We start from the raw sequence: 14,446 nt of genomic DNA on the forward strand, positions 1-14,446 counted from the left end.
TGGCTATAGCCTATTTAAACTAATAAATGCAGGTATCAGTCACTTTTTGAATTTTTTGCCCTTGTTAAGGCATGTTAGCTATATGTTATCATCAACAGAAAAGTTACATTCCTTAGTTCATTTTGAACTAAACTTTGAACTCTAAAATAAGTGGGTTACTATTCCTATTTTCGATTCTTAAGACTGGCTCAGATTTATTATTTCACCATGAAATATATAAATATTTAAACTCTTAAAACTATTTTATGGTAGAACATCAACATTTTCTAGATAGAAGCTTTTATATTATACATTTTTATTTTGCAAGAAAATAAATTATACAACTTAAAAAATAAAATCCAAAAATTAAGCAGTTCATCAAAATATTTCAGCCTACTGCATACAGAAACTGCTACCATTTAAAATTGTACAGCATTGTCATCTCAGTATGTAGTGGCACACATTCAGAATCGTAGATACCATAGGAGGAAAGACTGCAATCTAGGAACTCCAATTTGTTCAACAACACTCCAGACGACACAGATAGTGTAGATGACAGGAAAGCTCTCACGTAATGTTTATTTCACATGACCTTGGAAGAGTTTGTAAGATAGCATCCCAGTCATTTACATGAAAATAGAAAAAACCAGCTGAGTTTAAGATTACAAATCTTTCTGGAAAACTAGCAAATCTTTCACCCAAATTGAATCTTTAAAATGTGCCCTTTGAGCAGGGCTATGACATGTTACTGTAAATAATGCAAAATATTTAACTACTCCAGTCTATTTTGTATTAAATTTAATAAAAAGTAAAAATAAGAATGCTAACATTTCATTTTTGGAAATTTTTAACATTTATGCACAAAATAAGAGACTTAAATAAACAGAATGCAGGGACCCCTCCAATGAAGGTAAAAATTGGAAGACATCAGAATTTATTTCAAGATCCTCATTAAATCAGCAAAACAATAATGTTCTAATATTTATTTTATTAAAATTGTTTCATCTTTATATTTATACAAGGTGTGTATAAATATAAAATCATAAATTGTGTATCCTGTCTACTGACTCTGGCAATGACATAGGAACAAAGGTTAACATTTTCCAGATGGCTCCATGTTTACATTAGAAGTTGAGTATTCAAAGTATTAACCCCTGGAGCAACCTATTGCCACACTACTTGTGGGGGGACAATTGTGCCATATATGTGTGTGTGTGAGTGTATAAAGACACACACATACAGATATATTGGCCGAGATTCCTTTCCCTTAACTGTGTCAGGTTTCATCCCTGCCCAGCACTAATTTCAAGTGCACATTAGAGAAAAGGAACCTGATAAAGAATACTAGCTGATTCTGTATCTTTAGCAAATTGCTGGTAAGTTTTTTTTTTTTTTCAGATTCTTTTTTCTTTTTTTAATTAGCAAATCTATCATCAAAACCTATCTAAAGAAAATTCAACAATGGTATAGGCACCTTGTCAACTAAATGGTTTCCATAAACACCAAAAAGTAGTTAAACTTTTGAATACATTAAATGAAAAAAATGATGAAAACTTTAAGTCTACAGTATTTTCTGCTGTGTAATTCCCTAAAATACAATTAGGACATAATTAGCTATTAAAAAATTTATAAAATTTAATAGAAAACTTTGCTAGGGATTTAGTTACCCACTTTTGCATTAAATTTGCCTTTATAAATCAAAACATCATGGCTTTCATTCTTAAATTATGACCAAAAAGATTAGAAACTCCAAAAACGTTTTGAGAACAATTATGGTTTAAAACAACAATAAATCTTAAACTTTAAAAAATGGCCTATGACTTTTCCTTTCATTGTTTCTTCCTTAGGCATTCTTGCACTAGATAAGCATATATGCCAACACCGAAGTATCTGTTAAACACGAGGGCCACAATTATTACTAAATTGTTTTAATTTCAAATTTATCCATTGTTAGCAGTCATCTAATTAGAGAAAACAGTGAGCACTATTAACTCTTCACAATATGCTCAGTGTAAGATTTTAAATTAGAAACAAAATTCCAATTTTCTGAGTTTCAGAACATGCATTTGACTCTAACCAGCAAAACTGTGAATGTTTTAACGTTGCTTTCTTTTCTTTCAGCAGGCAGCTCACAAAGCCTCTTGGGATTGGGGACAGAGCCCATGAAATGGTCTTGCAGGTACTTACTAACAATACCATATGCCTTTCAATGCTCCAGCACTCATTTCCTACTGTCTTCAAAACCATACATTTAAAATATTACTTAATATCAATACAAGATATAAAATAATTTGCAAGAAAATTTGAAACATGCACCATAATGAATAAAAGTCCACGCTGAGCCTTATTTGCCCAATGGGGAATAAGCGTTTCTTTTTTAAGTTGTTCTGTTCTCAAGTCCTAAAATCTCGACTACTCTGGGCATTCAGTTGCCAGCAACTAATACGTTGCTACTTTGGATTGACTGAAAGGAATAAGGTAAGTGTTGCCTACTGAACATTTTAAAAATGCTTATTTTTAAAATATATAAATATATATGTACATATATTTGGCAAGTTTACTGCTCATATTAAGATCGCAACAATTTTGCTTATGTTATTCAGGTCTTGTGGTTTTTGTCTTTCTTAGGTGAGTGATATTTAATTGCTACTTTTTAAAACAGAATGCTTCCTTTCCAGAAACCTGAGGTTATAAATCCCTAATCATGAGACCTTAAAATATCAAAATATTCCTAAGCTACAAATTAAGAGATCAGTTATATAACTGTATTATATCAGAGCACATGAGATTTCTGCCTCTGCCTCACTTTAAATAAATTTAGATATGGCATAATAAATATTAGGTATATAAAGTATGATAGTAAACACTTGATGTTTGTTTTTGCTATTTTGACTCTGCAGTTGAAATGACCTACCTATATCCTTACCTTTTCTCAAACAACTGAAGCAATAATACCAGCTCCACTTTTTCAAAACACGCTCTCTAGTCATTTAAGATTAAAAAGTTCTTATCATTTAATAACATACAACCAAACAGCAATCTCCTACTGAAAGAAAGCCAATATTTGTAGTTGGAAAAATTTAACTCCATTTTCAGGGCACTTTAAAAACCCGGCCACTCTACTTAAGTGGGGTCTGAACAGTCTGGTGTGACCCAACACTTCTCTTCTCACCTACCTGCCCTCTCCCTCCCAGTGCTGTGTAGACCAGCTCACTTTTCCCATCAAAGAAGCCAACAGTGCTATTTCTAGCTTTAATTACAGTTAAAAACAAAACATAACAGCATTTTTTCAGTGCACAAATATCTGAAGATCCTTCCATGTGCAAGTAAGTACATTTTTGTAAGAGGAAATAAAGCGATAAGAAGCCCGCCCTCACCCTTCCATCTGTATCTCTTCTGGTGGGTATAAATCAAATTTACTTTTAAAGTTCATAATGGGCTCTTCATGAATGCAAATTTCTCCACAAAACAGCATGCTGTTAAAGAGTGTGCAACATGAAGGGAATGCCATCATGCTAACTAAAGTGATTGGCAAAATATAGTTGTTCTGTAGGTAAGGCAGAGATTTTAATATTTATGTAATCAAAGTCCAAATGAACCATCTTCTGGCACACACCGTTATGACTTTCTGCCCAAGCACTCCAAAATTTGGGTTCTTATCATTGTCCATCATATTAAAAATTATGCCATATATATGAAAGTGTTGATATCAGATTCATCTCTTCTGATATATTTGTGCTCTATTAGCCATTCTATTTGCTCTTTTATCATTTTCTTTTGTGGCAAGAACATGTTTTTCAAAATTTCTACTAATTCAGTCTGAAGCTGGGCATTACTAATTTTTTTCCTCATCTTCATTATTTGTATGATAGCTTCCTAAAATAAAAAAGAAAAATGAAAGAATGTTAACATACTGAATTATTGTAAGTAGAATAAAAAATAAATTGTATGTATTTCATGATCTATGTAATATCTATCCAAAGGATTAGCAATCACTAGGAGATTAATGTTGAAATCAGTATCTTTTACTTAACAAATTAAAAAACTGCTTAGTACAGGGCCTCCCCGGTGGCGCAGTGGTTGAGCGCTGGGCTGCGAAGCTGCCCACAGCCTCTGCAGCGCCGGTTCGATCCCCAGCCACCGGCGAGGGTCCCACGTGGTGTGACAGACCTCTCCTGCCGCGCCCGCTGCTCCCCTCAGCAGTGTACTTTGTCAGTCTGCCTGTTCTACTCTCTGCTCTGGCTCTGGTGAATTCTCTCACCCTCCCGCGCTTCTGACTGTACCCAGTGCTTGTATAAATAAATAATAAAAATAAATCTAAAAAAACAAAAAACAAAAAAAAAAACTGCTTAGTACAGAGATTTTAAAAAACGAGGAAAAGCAAAATTACCTATAACCTCTCCGCTGCAAGAAAACCACACCTGGCATTTTGGTGTATTTCCACACTATGCACATTTTAAAAACTGATCTAACCTGTGAACAATATGAGTACATAATCTGGCATTGTGTTAGACATCAGTTAAGAAACAACAAACCCCTCATATATACTTTCCCCTCTTACTCAGTTATTTCTTTGAGGAGGAGGAGGAGAAGGAGTATAGGCTAGTTGATATATGTTTTAAAGACCACTAATTACTATTTTTCAGATATTTATTGGAACAATAAATTGCATGTTATCTTCAGTTTGTACTGACTCTTACTTAAATTACTATTTTTTAATATTTCTTTTTTATTTATTTATGCATACAAGAACTGGAGTATAGGCCAGAGGTGTGGTGGGCAGGGTATGAGAGGATTCACCAGAGATAGAATGGGGAGCAGAACAGGCGGATCCAATGAAATATAATGCCGAAGGTTAGCTCCCTGGTAAGCGTTGAACTTATGTCGCAGTGGCTGACAATAGCTTGAATTATGTTTTAACTTTCTACACTCATAAGCATTTTTCATCTAAGTCAATTTTATCAATGTTTTCCTCGACAATTTAACTACCATCAAGTTTCTAATAGACATAAATTAGAAAATCATTAAAAATAAATGTTTTTCTCTTTTGTTCCTTTGTCAATAAAAGGCCTTGGTGAATAAAATGGTGAGTGAACTAGAATTTATATAAAAGAAATATAAAAACAGAAAATGAAATAATTATTTGCTTTTAACATACAACGTGGAGTTTTTCTGCAAAGCAGTAAGCTTTGGAATCAGGTGCTATTCAGTGAAAGTAAAGAACCTTCAACTTCTTTACACAGATAAGGTGATTCCTTCACTGTTAGTAGAAAGTCAGGTGAATTTCTCTCACTCTCAGTACATCCAGCTGATCATAGGAATTTATATCAAAGGTCCTGACAGAAAGAAGGAAGAAGGAAAGTCTGTCCCTAAAAGCAGACGCTCTGTCTCATCTGGCAAACTGAAGATTACAGGAATTGGGAGGAAGAGGAATAGCAGCAATAAAAATTCCAACTCCTCCTCTTTTAGCTTTGATAGAGGTGAAAATTGTGGCTATCAGAGAAGATAAGAGGAAATCAGAGAGCAGGGGTCCTATCTCTGTCCCCATTTAATGTGCTGAAGAGGTCACCAGAAGAGCAACAAATGAGATGATGGAAACAAAATGTATTCCCGAATCTCTCTGTTTCCACACAAGATTGTTTGGAGGTAAAAGAACTGCCCTAGTGTCTTCAGTGGCAGGAGAAGGTTATTCTGCAGCAGCAGATGGCAATGACAGTGTGCCATGTAGGCCAAGGGACCACACAGAAGCGGCCACCTCAGAAGGCTCACGAGTTTAGTAAGAGCAGGGGACCAGTAGTCAGAGCAGGGAAGAGGCCATGTGGCCCTTACCAACAGGAAAAAGATTAAACCACAGTTCATCTGCTAGACATCAGCAATAGACAGCGACAGAGAGTCAAATTCCTTAAGTGACAGATAAAGCACTTCATAGCTGCCGAGTGTAAGAAGCCAGTACCCTGACATAACTGCATAGAGGGGACGATCCCTTAACTGTCATTATGAGGTCAAGTGAATTCTTCTCATCCTCATCCAGATACTTGAAGTCTCCCTGGTGGCCTAGGGATTAAGTCTCAGTGCTATCACCACTATGACCTGAGTTGATCCCTGGCCAGAGAGCTAACCCTCATGGCACAGACCTCTGTCTTGCCTGCTGCTCCCCTCAGCAGTGTATTTCAGTAGATCCACCTGTTATGCTCTTCACCTCTCTGGTGAATCCTCTCATCCCGCGGCCCCCTCCTTGACACTCCCCGCCGACACCCCACTTATTATTTGCATAAATAAATATAAATCTTTTTAAAAAAAGATTTATATTTATTTATGCATACAAGAGCTGGGGTACAGGCCAGAGGTGTGGGGGGTGAGAGGATTCACCAGAGACAGAGTGGGGAAAAGAATAGGCAGATCAACTGAAGTACACTGCTGAGGGGAGCAGCGGGTGAGCCAGGAGAGGTCTGCTACGCCATGTGGGTAGCTCCCTGGCTGACCGGGGATCGAACTCGTGCTGCAGTGGCTGTGGATTGCCTCATAGTGCTGATACTTAACCCCTTGCGCCACCAGGGAGGCGCTGTATCCTTATTTTTCTAAGGTACTCAATCACTCTTAACTCTATTTTTTCTAATAAGCCAAGCGTCAACTTACAAAATTCCAAAAAATATTTCTAGTTGAATTATTATATGCAATTCAGTAAACTTGGCAACAAATATGGGACAAACTGACTCAGGTTACTTATTCCTATTATTAAAGAATACAATATTTCACGTGAAACAAAAGGAGTCAGATGTGAACATATGCGCTGCCTGATGCCATTTACATGAAGAGCAGGAACAGGCAGAGCGCGCCTGAGAGGGGATAGGAGAGTGGGCAGGGAACAAGGCTAGAGGGGAGACATGGGGAAAGTACTGGAGAGACAAAAATGTACTGTTTTTCAATTGATGTGAGGGCCACAAAGGCATTTTATGTTTATCACAACTCACTAAAAACTATACTTGAAATGCATTCTATTTTAGGTAAATCACACCAATAAACTAGATAATATAAAAGAGCATTCTCTATTCAAATCTGCCGAACCACTCAGCAAAGGGCTACTATCTTCAAGAAGGTCCTTTTAAAGAAATGTGTATGAACTCAACACCTTCTTTTGCTTTTTCTTAAGATTTACTTTTATTTATTAATTGCTAAATAGAAAAGCTGATTTTTATTTATTTAGTCATCTTTTCTGCTACTTTATTATATCATATGCTATATAAATAATGAAAAACTGTTCATCTTTTCCTCATATTTGTTTCATATTTTATTGCATTGGCCAGTAGTTTCAAACACTATTGAATAAAAATATTGAAAGTGGCATAATTTTGCTTTAATGAGACTTTTTAAATAAAACTGTATAATTTGTAATAGTTATTAGTTTTCCTATTCAGAAGGTATCATAATTCTAGCTTTAAAATGTTTTTAAAATTTTCCCAAATTTCATATCAAATGGAATTATAAGTCTTTTGAAATTATATAAAAATCTGAAAATTCCCATTCTAGAATTATAACTTGTAGCTGGGGTACATTTATTCAAGTGTGGTCAAAGGGAGACACACTTAAAACCAATGCTCTGCTCAATTAACAGATTTGGCTCCACCAGAGGCCACCAAGCCATATAGATGTCGCTGCACCATCATTACAAATTTAAATTCCAGTAAAATGAAAATTAGCTCTTCCTTACAAAAAGTTTGAATATCTAAATGCTTTTATTTTATTTTATTTTTTTTTTATAGAGGCATGTTTTATTTATTTATTTATTTGTTTGTTTGTTTGTTTTTGTTTATACATGCACTGGGTACAGTCAGAAGCGCGGGAGGGTGAGAGAATTCACCAGAGCCAGAGCGGGGAGCAGAGCAGGCAGAAGGACAGAAGTACACTGCTGAGGGGAGCAGTGGGCGGCAAGAGAGGTCTGCGCACCATGTGGGACCCTCCTCTGGTGGCCGGGGAGCAGCCGGGGATAGAAACGGCGTCACAGAGGCTGCGGGCGGCTTCGCAACCCAGCGCTCAACCACTGCGCCACCAGGGAGGCCCTCTAAATGCTTTTAAATTCAAAAAAGTTTGAAGATTATAAAAACACAGTTTTTCTAAATGTAGACATTCTGTCTCAACATTACAAACCTGGGTCCTTAGTATTCGTAGCTGAACTATTCCCTCATTCTCCTCTTCTCTCATCCTTTCCGTAGTAAGCTGCAAGCGTCCAATCAAGTTGATTTTACCCCTTTTCTGAACTTTTGCATTTTTTCTACAAAAAAAAAAAAAAAAAAAAATCAAATATTTCACAGTGAAAGGCCTTTTAAACATCTTATCATGGCAACAATGTCTGAGAAAAAAGATTTAGAAATGGTCTAAAAATTAATATCCAGAATTATTTAAAGTAATAAAACGCTTCATTTTAAATGAACCCTATGATTTCTCTCAAACATGATAAAATGTTATCATGCTAATAAACTGTGGTAATCAAACATGGTAATATAATAAATAACAAAATCAATATAATCTATATTGCCACAAAAGTGATTAGATGACTAAAGATACACGGCTGTAATTCAGCACTACCTTCTCACTGGATCTTAAGAAAACAGTGCTTTGCAGGGATCAATTTGCTATGGTGTACAAAAGGATACTTTCTTTGCTGTGTTTTTTTTTTTTAAAGATTTTTATTTTATTTATTTATACAAGCACTGGGTACAGTCAGAAGAGCGGGAGGGTGAGAGAATTCACTAGAGCCAGAGCGGGGAACAGAACAGGCAGACTGATGAAATACACTGCTGAGGGGGGCAGCGGGTGCAACAGGAGAGATCTGCGCACCATGTGGGACCCTTGCCATTGGCCAGGGATCGAAAGGGCGCTGCAGAGGCTGCAGTCAGTTTTTCAGCCCAGCGTTCAACTGCTGTGCCACCAGGGGAGGCCCAGAATGCTTACTTTGAAAAGCGATGTATTATAGTATAATTTCAGACACCAAAATGTGTCTGTGAAAAAATGAGCAAAGAAGAAAATATCTCCAGGTCATTAATATGCTTAATAAACAGCCAAATGACATAAATCCAGAGTGATGGCAATATGCAGAAATTTTTGTTTTAGGTATTATACAAAATATTATTTCACTAAAAAGAAGGCACTAAAATTCAAACAAGGTATTTTTATTTTAGATCAACCAACATAAACCTTACATTAAACTGAACTCCTGGTTCACTGAGAAGAGGGTACCTTCTGTAAAGTCTTTGGGCGAATTGACTTGAGGTTCGTATAATAAAACTTGCCGTTTGAGCTTCGGGAAAGCTACTAGAGACTATGAAGAATAAAAGGCAAAATAATTAGCATCTACAAACAATACAGAATACTCAGATCAATTCTGCAACATGACCAACATAGGGGAAAACAGATAAAAGTACAAATCTAGAACTCAAACTTTTATTTATTATGTCCATGAATATAATAATGTAAATGCATAATGAGGAAAGAGACTGAGGAGAAAAAGAGTTGGTTATGAGGAAGCACTATGATTCTCTTTATAATCAGACTAGAAATTACAGGTCATATATGGCTATAGCAGATGCCACTTGCCAGTTATATTCCAGTTATATGCCAGGTGGCTAAAAAGAATCTATTATAAGCCTCAAAAGGACCAATGTTTTCTAATTCTTAGACTTTGGGTTATCATAAAATCTTTGAATACATCCTCAGTATAATAATCTTTAGGCATACTACTCCCATGTAACATTTTAAATACCAACTCAATCTTTTTCTCCTTTTTTTTTCCTCCATTTTGGTAACTTATTTTCAATTCATTTTTTTCCATATTTATCTCACTAGGGTATTTTCCCTGGTTAAAGATCACTTTGAGAGTGTTATGAATTTATAAATTTATTACAAGCAAATCAAGACACATTTCCTGCTATTTAAGAGTATACAATCTTAAAGACAAAGGAAACCAACCCATAAAGTCCTTCTAAGCTCAGCATCTGGGAGTTCAGTTGCAAGTTTTAGATTTTCAAAGCTGATTTTCTCTCTGGGTCTTTGGTTCCATGCAAACAACACAGCCAGCTGAAACGTCGTTACTTCCAAATCATATTGACCTACTTCATTCTTAAATGTTATCTATAATGAAACAATTAAAAAAAAAAACAAGAATCTTTTCATAATAAACACCATCTATCTACTACATATCTCTTACATGAGATTCTATATGAAAAAGACTGCTAGTTGTCTTCCAATTTCTATTCATTCTTTCTTACATGGTAATAAAGATTTCGCAGACCTTAATGACTGCCCAGAATAAAGGCTCATCTCCCAGCTTTCTCTGGAGCAAAATGTGGCCATGGACTGAGATCTAGCCAATGAGATGTAAGTGGAAATGGCCGGGGAAACTTCTAGAAGTTGTCCTTAAAGGTAGGCATACCCTCATCTTTCCTTTCCTGGTGGGCTGGAAGACAGACATAGTAGGGATGATATTGGAATCTATAGACAAGGGCAATACCTTAACAATGGTGATATAACCAGAAGCCTATATGCCTAACAACTTCGATGGACCACAGATGTACTACGCCTCCTCAAACTTATTAAGAGAGAGGCAAGATCCAGCTTGTTCTAGCAAATCTTATTTGGAGTCCTGCTACTTTCAGCCAAACCATAATCTGAACTAACAAGCCATCTACTTACAATTCCATTTGACATTAGGTGATGCCAATGTAATTTTCTACCACTATGATTTTTTTTGTAGAATTCTTCTACTTCAGGTATCAAATCCTCCAGTTCAGTGGGAAGTGAGACAAAGACTTTCTCAGAGCTTCTTGACCAGGCACCAGCATTCAGAATTTTAATATTAACTGAATCAGCTACAGACAAGAAAATAAAAATAAAATAACCTCAACAATGGATAAAATTAAAAATACAGGGTAAACTTTGATTAAAAATAAACAAAACTAAATATTTTGTTAAAAGTGTCCTTTTGTTTTAAAATAAGCATTAGCAAGCAAATCTAGCATTCTGCTTTGCCTGATGTCTTCAAGGATGTGAACTTTCTAAGTGTTATCGGCAAGGCTTATTTTCAATCAGTTAGAAAACAAAGATACACGTTTAAATTTTTAAAAATATAACTAAAATAATACCTGGTAATGCCAATTTATTATTTTTGTGCATTTCCTTAAAAGCCTGGTTCAAATCTTCAGATACTTTTATGTCCTGAAACATTCTAGCAAGTTTGTTTACATAATCTGCTGGCATACCAACTTCCTATGAAAACAAAAGGCAGAAGAGGCAATAAATAATACATAACCCAAAGTATATCTACTATCTGGAAAAAATCTAATGGAAAACTAAGACTTAAATGCTTCAATACAAAATTCTTCCTGTCACTTTCATTATTACAATGATTATAGTCTTTTTTTTTTTTTTTTTTGTGGGACCCTCGGTGGCGGCTGGGGAACGAACCAGCGCTGCAGATAATTGTGCAGAACCAGCGCCACAATTATCTCATTGTGGCCTCGCAGTCCAGCGCTCAACCGCCGCACCACCAGGGGAGGCCCTACAATGATTATAGTCTTTACCTGGAAAGATCAAACTTGATTCTCAGAAACTAAAGTGAATAGCAAGGCACTCCTGCCTTTCTTTGCAGGACTCCAGTACTAATTTCCTTTACTGCAGTACAATGAAATAGCATCAGTCCCCCAGTACATACTGCAACTTTCAGTTATTACTACATATTATATGCAGTAATGCATGAAGTACAAACTTCACTTCTAGTTCCTCAATCTAAAAACCACCACACAAATAACAGAAACCATCATAAACGATCAATCAAAATATTTCTTCAAAATTTGTCTTCATTTATTCAGCTCACCATAGACAGCAAAACATACTTTCGTTGCAAACTGGTTTCCTAGGGATAAACTCTTACGACATTTTACAAAAATGGAAAATGAAAACTGGTAACTGGCCAACAAAGATGATAAAAATATACTAAAAATAAAAACAATGCTGGAACTAAAAATAAATATGACACAAATGGAGTTACAGAAGAAAGGGCTGACTGTGGTTGCTATATTGCTACAGCCAGAGCTGCAGACATTTTTGCAGAACAGGAACTTGGTGAAGATAAATTATCAACACAAATGAGAAAGGTAGTGACAAGAGAGTACGATGCACCAGAGGAGATGATGTCAGCAGAACCTTTCTCAACATGAAAGCCTAAAAGACAAAATGCTGGAAGCTGATCCAAACTAAAAGATTATTACAATTCTCCGAGGCAAAGAGATGTTCACTCTGTATTATAAGTCACATAAAAGGACAAGTGGTAGTCAAACTACTCTTCCTTTTAACACAGCTCTGTTGAACTATGATTCATCTACTATGGAATTCATTCTTCTAAGGTGTACAATCAGTGGATTTTAGCATATGTACTGCTATCAATCACCACTATATACCACATTTTCATCACTTCAAAAGGAAACTCCATACTTACTAACAATCACTCCCATTTCTTCTTCCCCAACCCAGCTCCTAGAAACTACTCATTTACTTTCTCATGGATTTGGCTATTGTAAACATTTGTTATTACTGGAATCACACTATATGTGGTCTTTTGGACTGGCTTCTTTCATTTAGTATAGTGTTTACAAAGTTCATTAATGTTGTAGCATGTGTCAGTACTTTACTTCCATATTACCAAATAATATTCAATTATATGGAAAAAACCCCATTCATTCATTTTTGTGTGGTCATGTGATTCATTTCTCTTGAGTAAATTGAAAAGAGCAGAATTGTTGGATAAACTCTGTTGTGACTTTTTAAGCAATTGTCAAGCAGTTTTCCAAGGTGGCTGCACCAATTTCTTTTATCACCAGAAATGTATCAGTGTTCGATTCCTCCTCTTTCTTGCCAACGCTAGTCTGTCTTTTTTTTTTTTTTTTAAGATTTATTTATTTATGCATACAAGAACTGGGGTACAGGCCAGAGGTGTGGGGGGTGAGATGATTCACCAGAGACAGAGTGGGGAACAGAATAGGTGGATTGACTGAAATAAGCTGCTGAGGGGAGCAGTGGGTGAGTCAGGAGAGGTCTGCTGCACAATATGGGTAGCTCCCTGGCTGGGGACTGAACTCGTGCTGCAGTGGCTGCAGATAACTTCATAGGTTCTGTCTTAACCCCTTGCGACACAAGGGAGGCCCTATTCTCTGTCTTTCTAACTGTACCTATTGTAGTGGAGTAATTATCTCATTGTGGCTATGACTTGCAATTTGCTAATGACATTAAGGTAGAGCAAATCTGCAGTTACGGGCTATTTAAATATCTTCTGTGAAGGAATGCTTATTCTAATCTTTTGCTCATTATCTTTTTAAAAAAATTTCATTTTTATTTATTTATGCATAAAAGAACTGGAGTATAGGCCAGAGGTGCAGAGGGTGAGAAGAGTCACCAGAGACAGAGTGGGGAGCAGAACAGTGGATCCACTGAAATACACCGCTGAGGGGAGCAGTGGGCAAGACAGGAGAGGTCTGCTGCACCATGTGGGTTAGTTCCCTGGCTGGGGATTGAACTCATGCCACAGTAGCTGGGGATAGCTTGATAATGCTGAGACTTTAGCCCCTTCACGATCAGGGAGGCCCCCCCCCCCATTACCCACTTACTGCTGAGTTATAAGAGTTCTTCATATATTCTGTAGTATCAAAAATATAAATTGCAAATATTTTCCTACCACTGTAAGTTTTTTACAAAGAAATGAAACACTAATTCTGAAAATTTCTTATGTTTTACACTAGTGTACTAAATACTTATTCATTTTACTATTTTTTAATTTCCTGTATACTTATAACAGAAATTAAGCATTTCTAAGATTCTGACAAAATTTCTATATGTACAAGTCAGTCATTTTCCCCACTGTTTGTTGATATTAAGACTGCTTTGCAGTTTGTTTCCATAGTAATTTTTTATGAAATATTTAAAAATATTTTGCTATTTATTAATTTCTTTTTTGTTTTTGCTTTTTTAAATTTATTTTATATATTTTTACAAAATGTATGTATTTTCATCTTGGTTATAGTCCCCTTACAATTCTGTGGTACATACACACAATGGAATATTACTCAGCAATCAAGAAAGATAAACTCATGCAATTTGCAGCAACATGGATGGAGCTGGAAGGGATCATGCTCAGTGAAATAAGCCAGAAAGAAAAAGAAAAATACCGGATGGTCTCACTCATAACAAGAATTTAGAAAACCTAAATAATGGGCCAGGAAAAAGACTATTTATAATAAAGTAAAAATCAAAATCAACAAGCAACTATAATCCATAGTAATTTTTAGTACCTCGTACCACCATGCAAAGCAGGGCTATCTGTATATCTGTAATTTGAAATATCTTTATAAGAGACACATAAAACACACACATACATAATGTTAACACATATAATTATATAATACATAAATATATTACATATATA

At 35.8% G+C, this 14,446-nt stretch overlaps 1 protein-coding gene across 1 annotated transcript in view; it reads right to left on the reverse strand.

The window, feature by feature from the left end:
• Window positions 1-308: 308 nt before the first annotated feature.
• Window positions 309-14,446, reverse strand: part of CUL5 (cullin 5) — a 91,758-nt gene continuing 77,620 nt past the window's right edge. The window contains exons 15-20 of the mRNA XM_037505683.2: window positions 11,115-11,238; window positions 10,666-10,841; window positions 9,943-10,104; window positions 9,177-9,295; window positions 8,125-8,248; window positions 309-3,855 (exon numbers count right to left, since the gene is read on the reverse strand). Coding sequence (XP_037361580.1) covers window positions 3,661-3,855; window positions 8,125-8,248; window positions 9,177-9,295; window positions 9,943-10,104; window positions 10,666-10,841; window positions 11,115-11,238 — 900 coding nt within the window. The 3' untranslated portion in view covers window positions 309-3,660. The remainder of the gene's footprint in view (window positions 3,856-8,124; window positions 8,249-9,176; window positions 9,296-9,942; window positions 10,105-10,665; window positions 10,842-11,114; window positions 11,239-14,446) is intronic.

The sequence above is a fragment of the Talpa occidentalis genome, unplaced genomic scaffold (assembly GCF_014898055.3).
Source record: "Talpa occidentalis isolate TD23 unplaced genomic scaffold, MPIMG_talOcc4v2.1 talOcc4.12, whole genome shotgun sequence".
Lineage (NCBI taxonomy): Eukaryota > Metazoa > Chordata > Mammalia > Eulipotyphla > Talpidae > Talpa > Talpa occidentalis.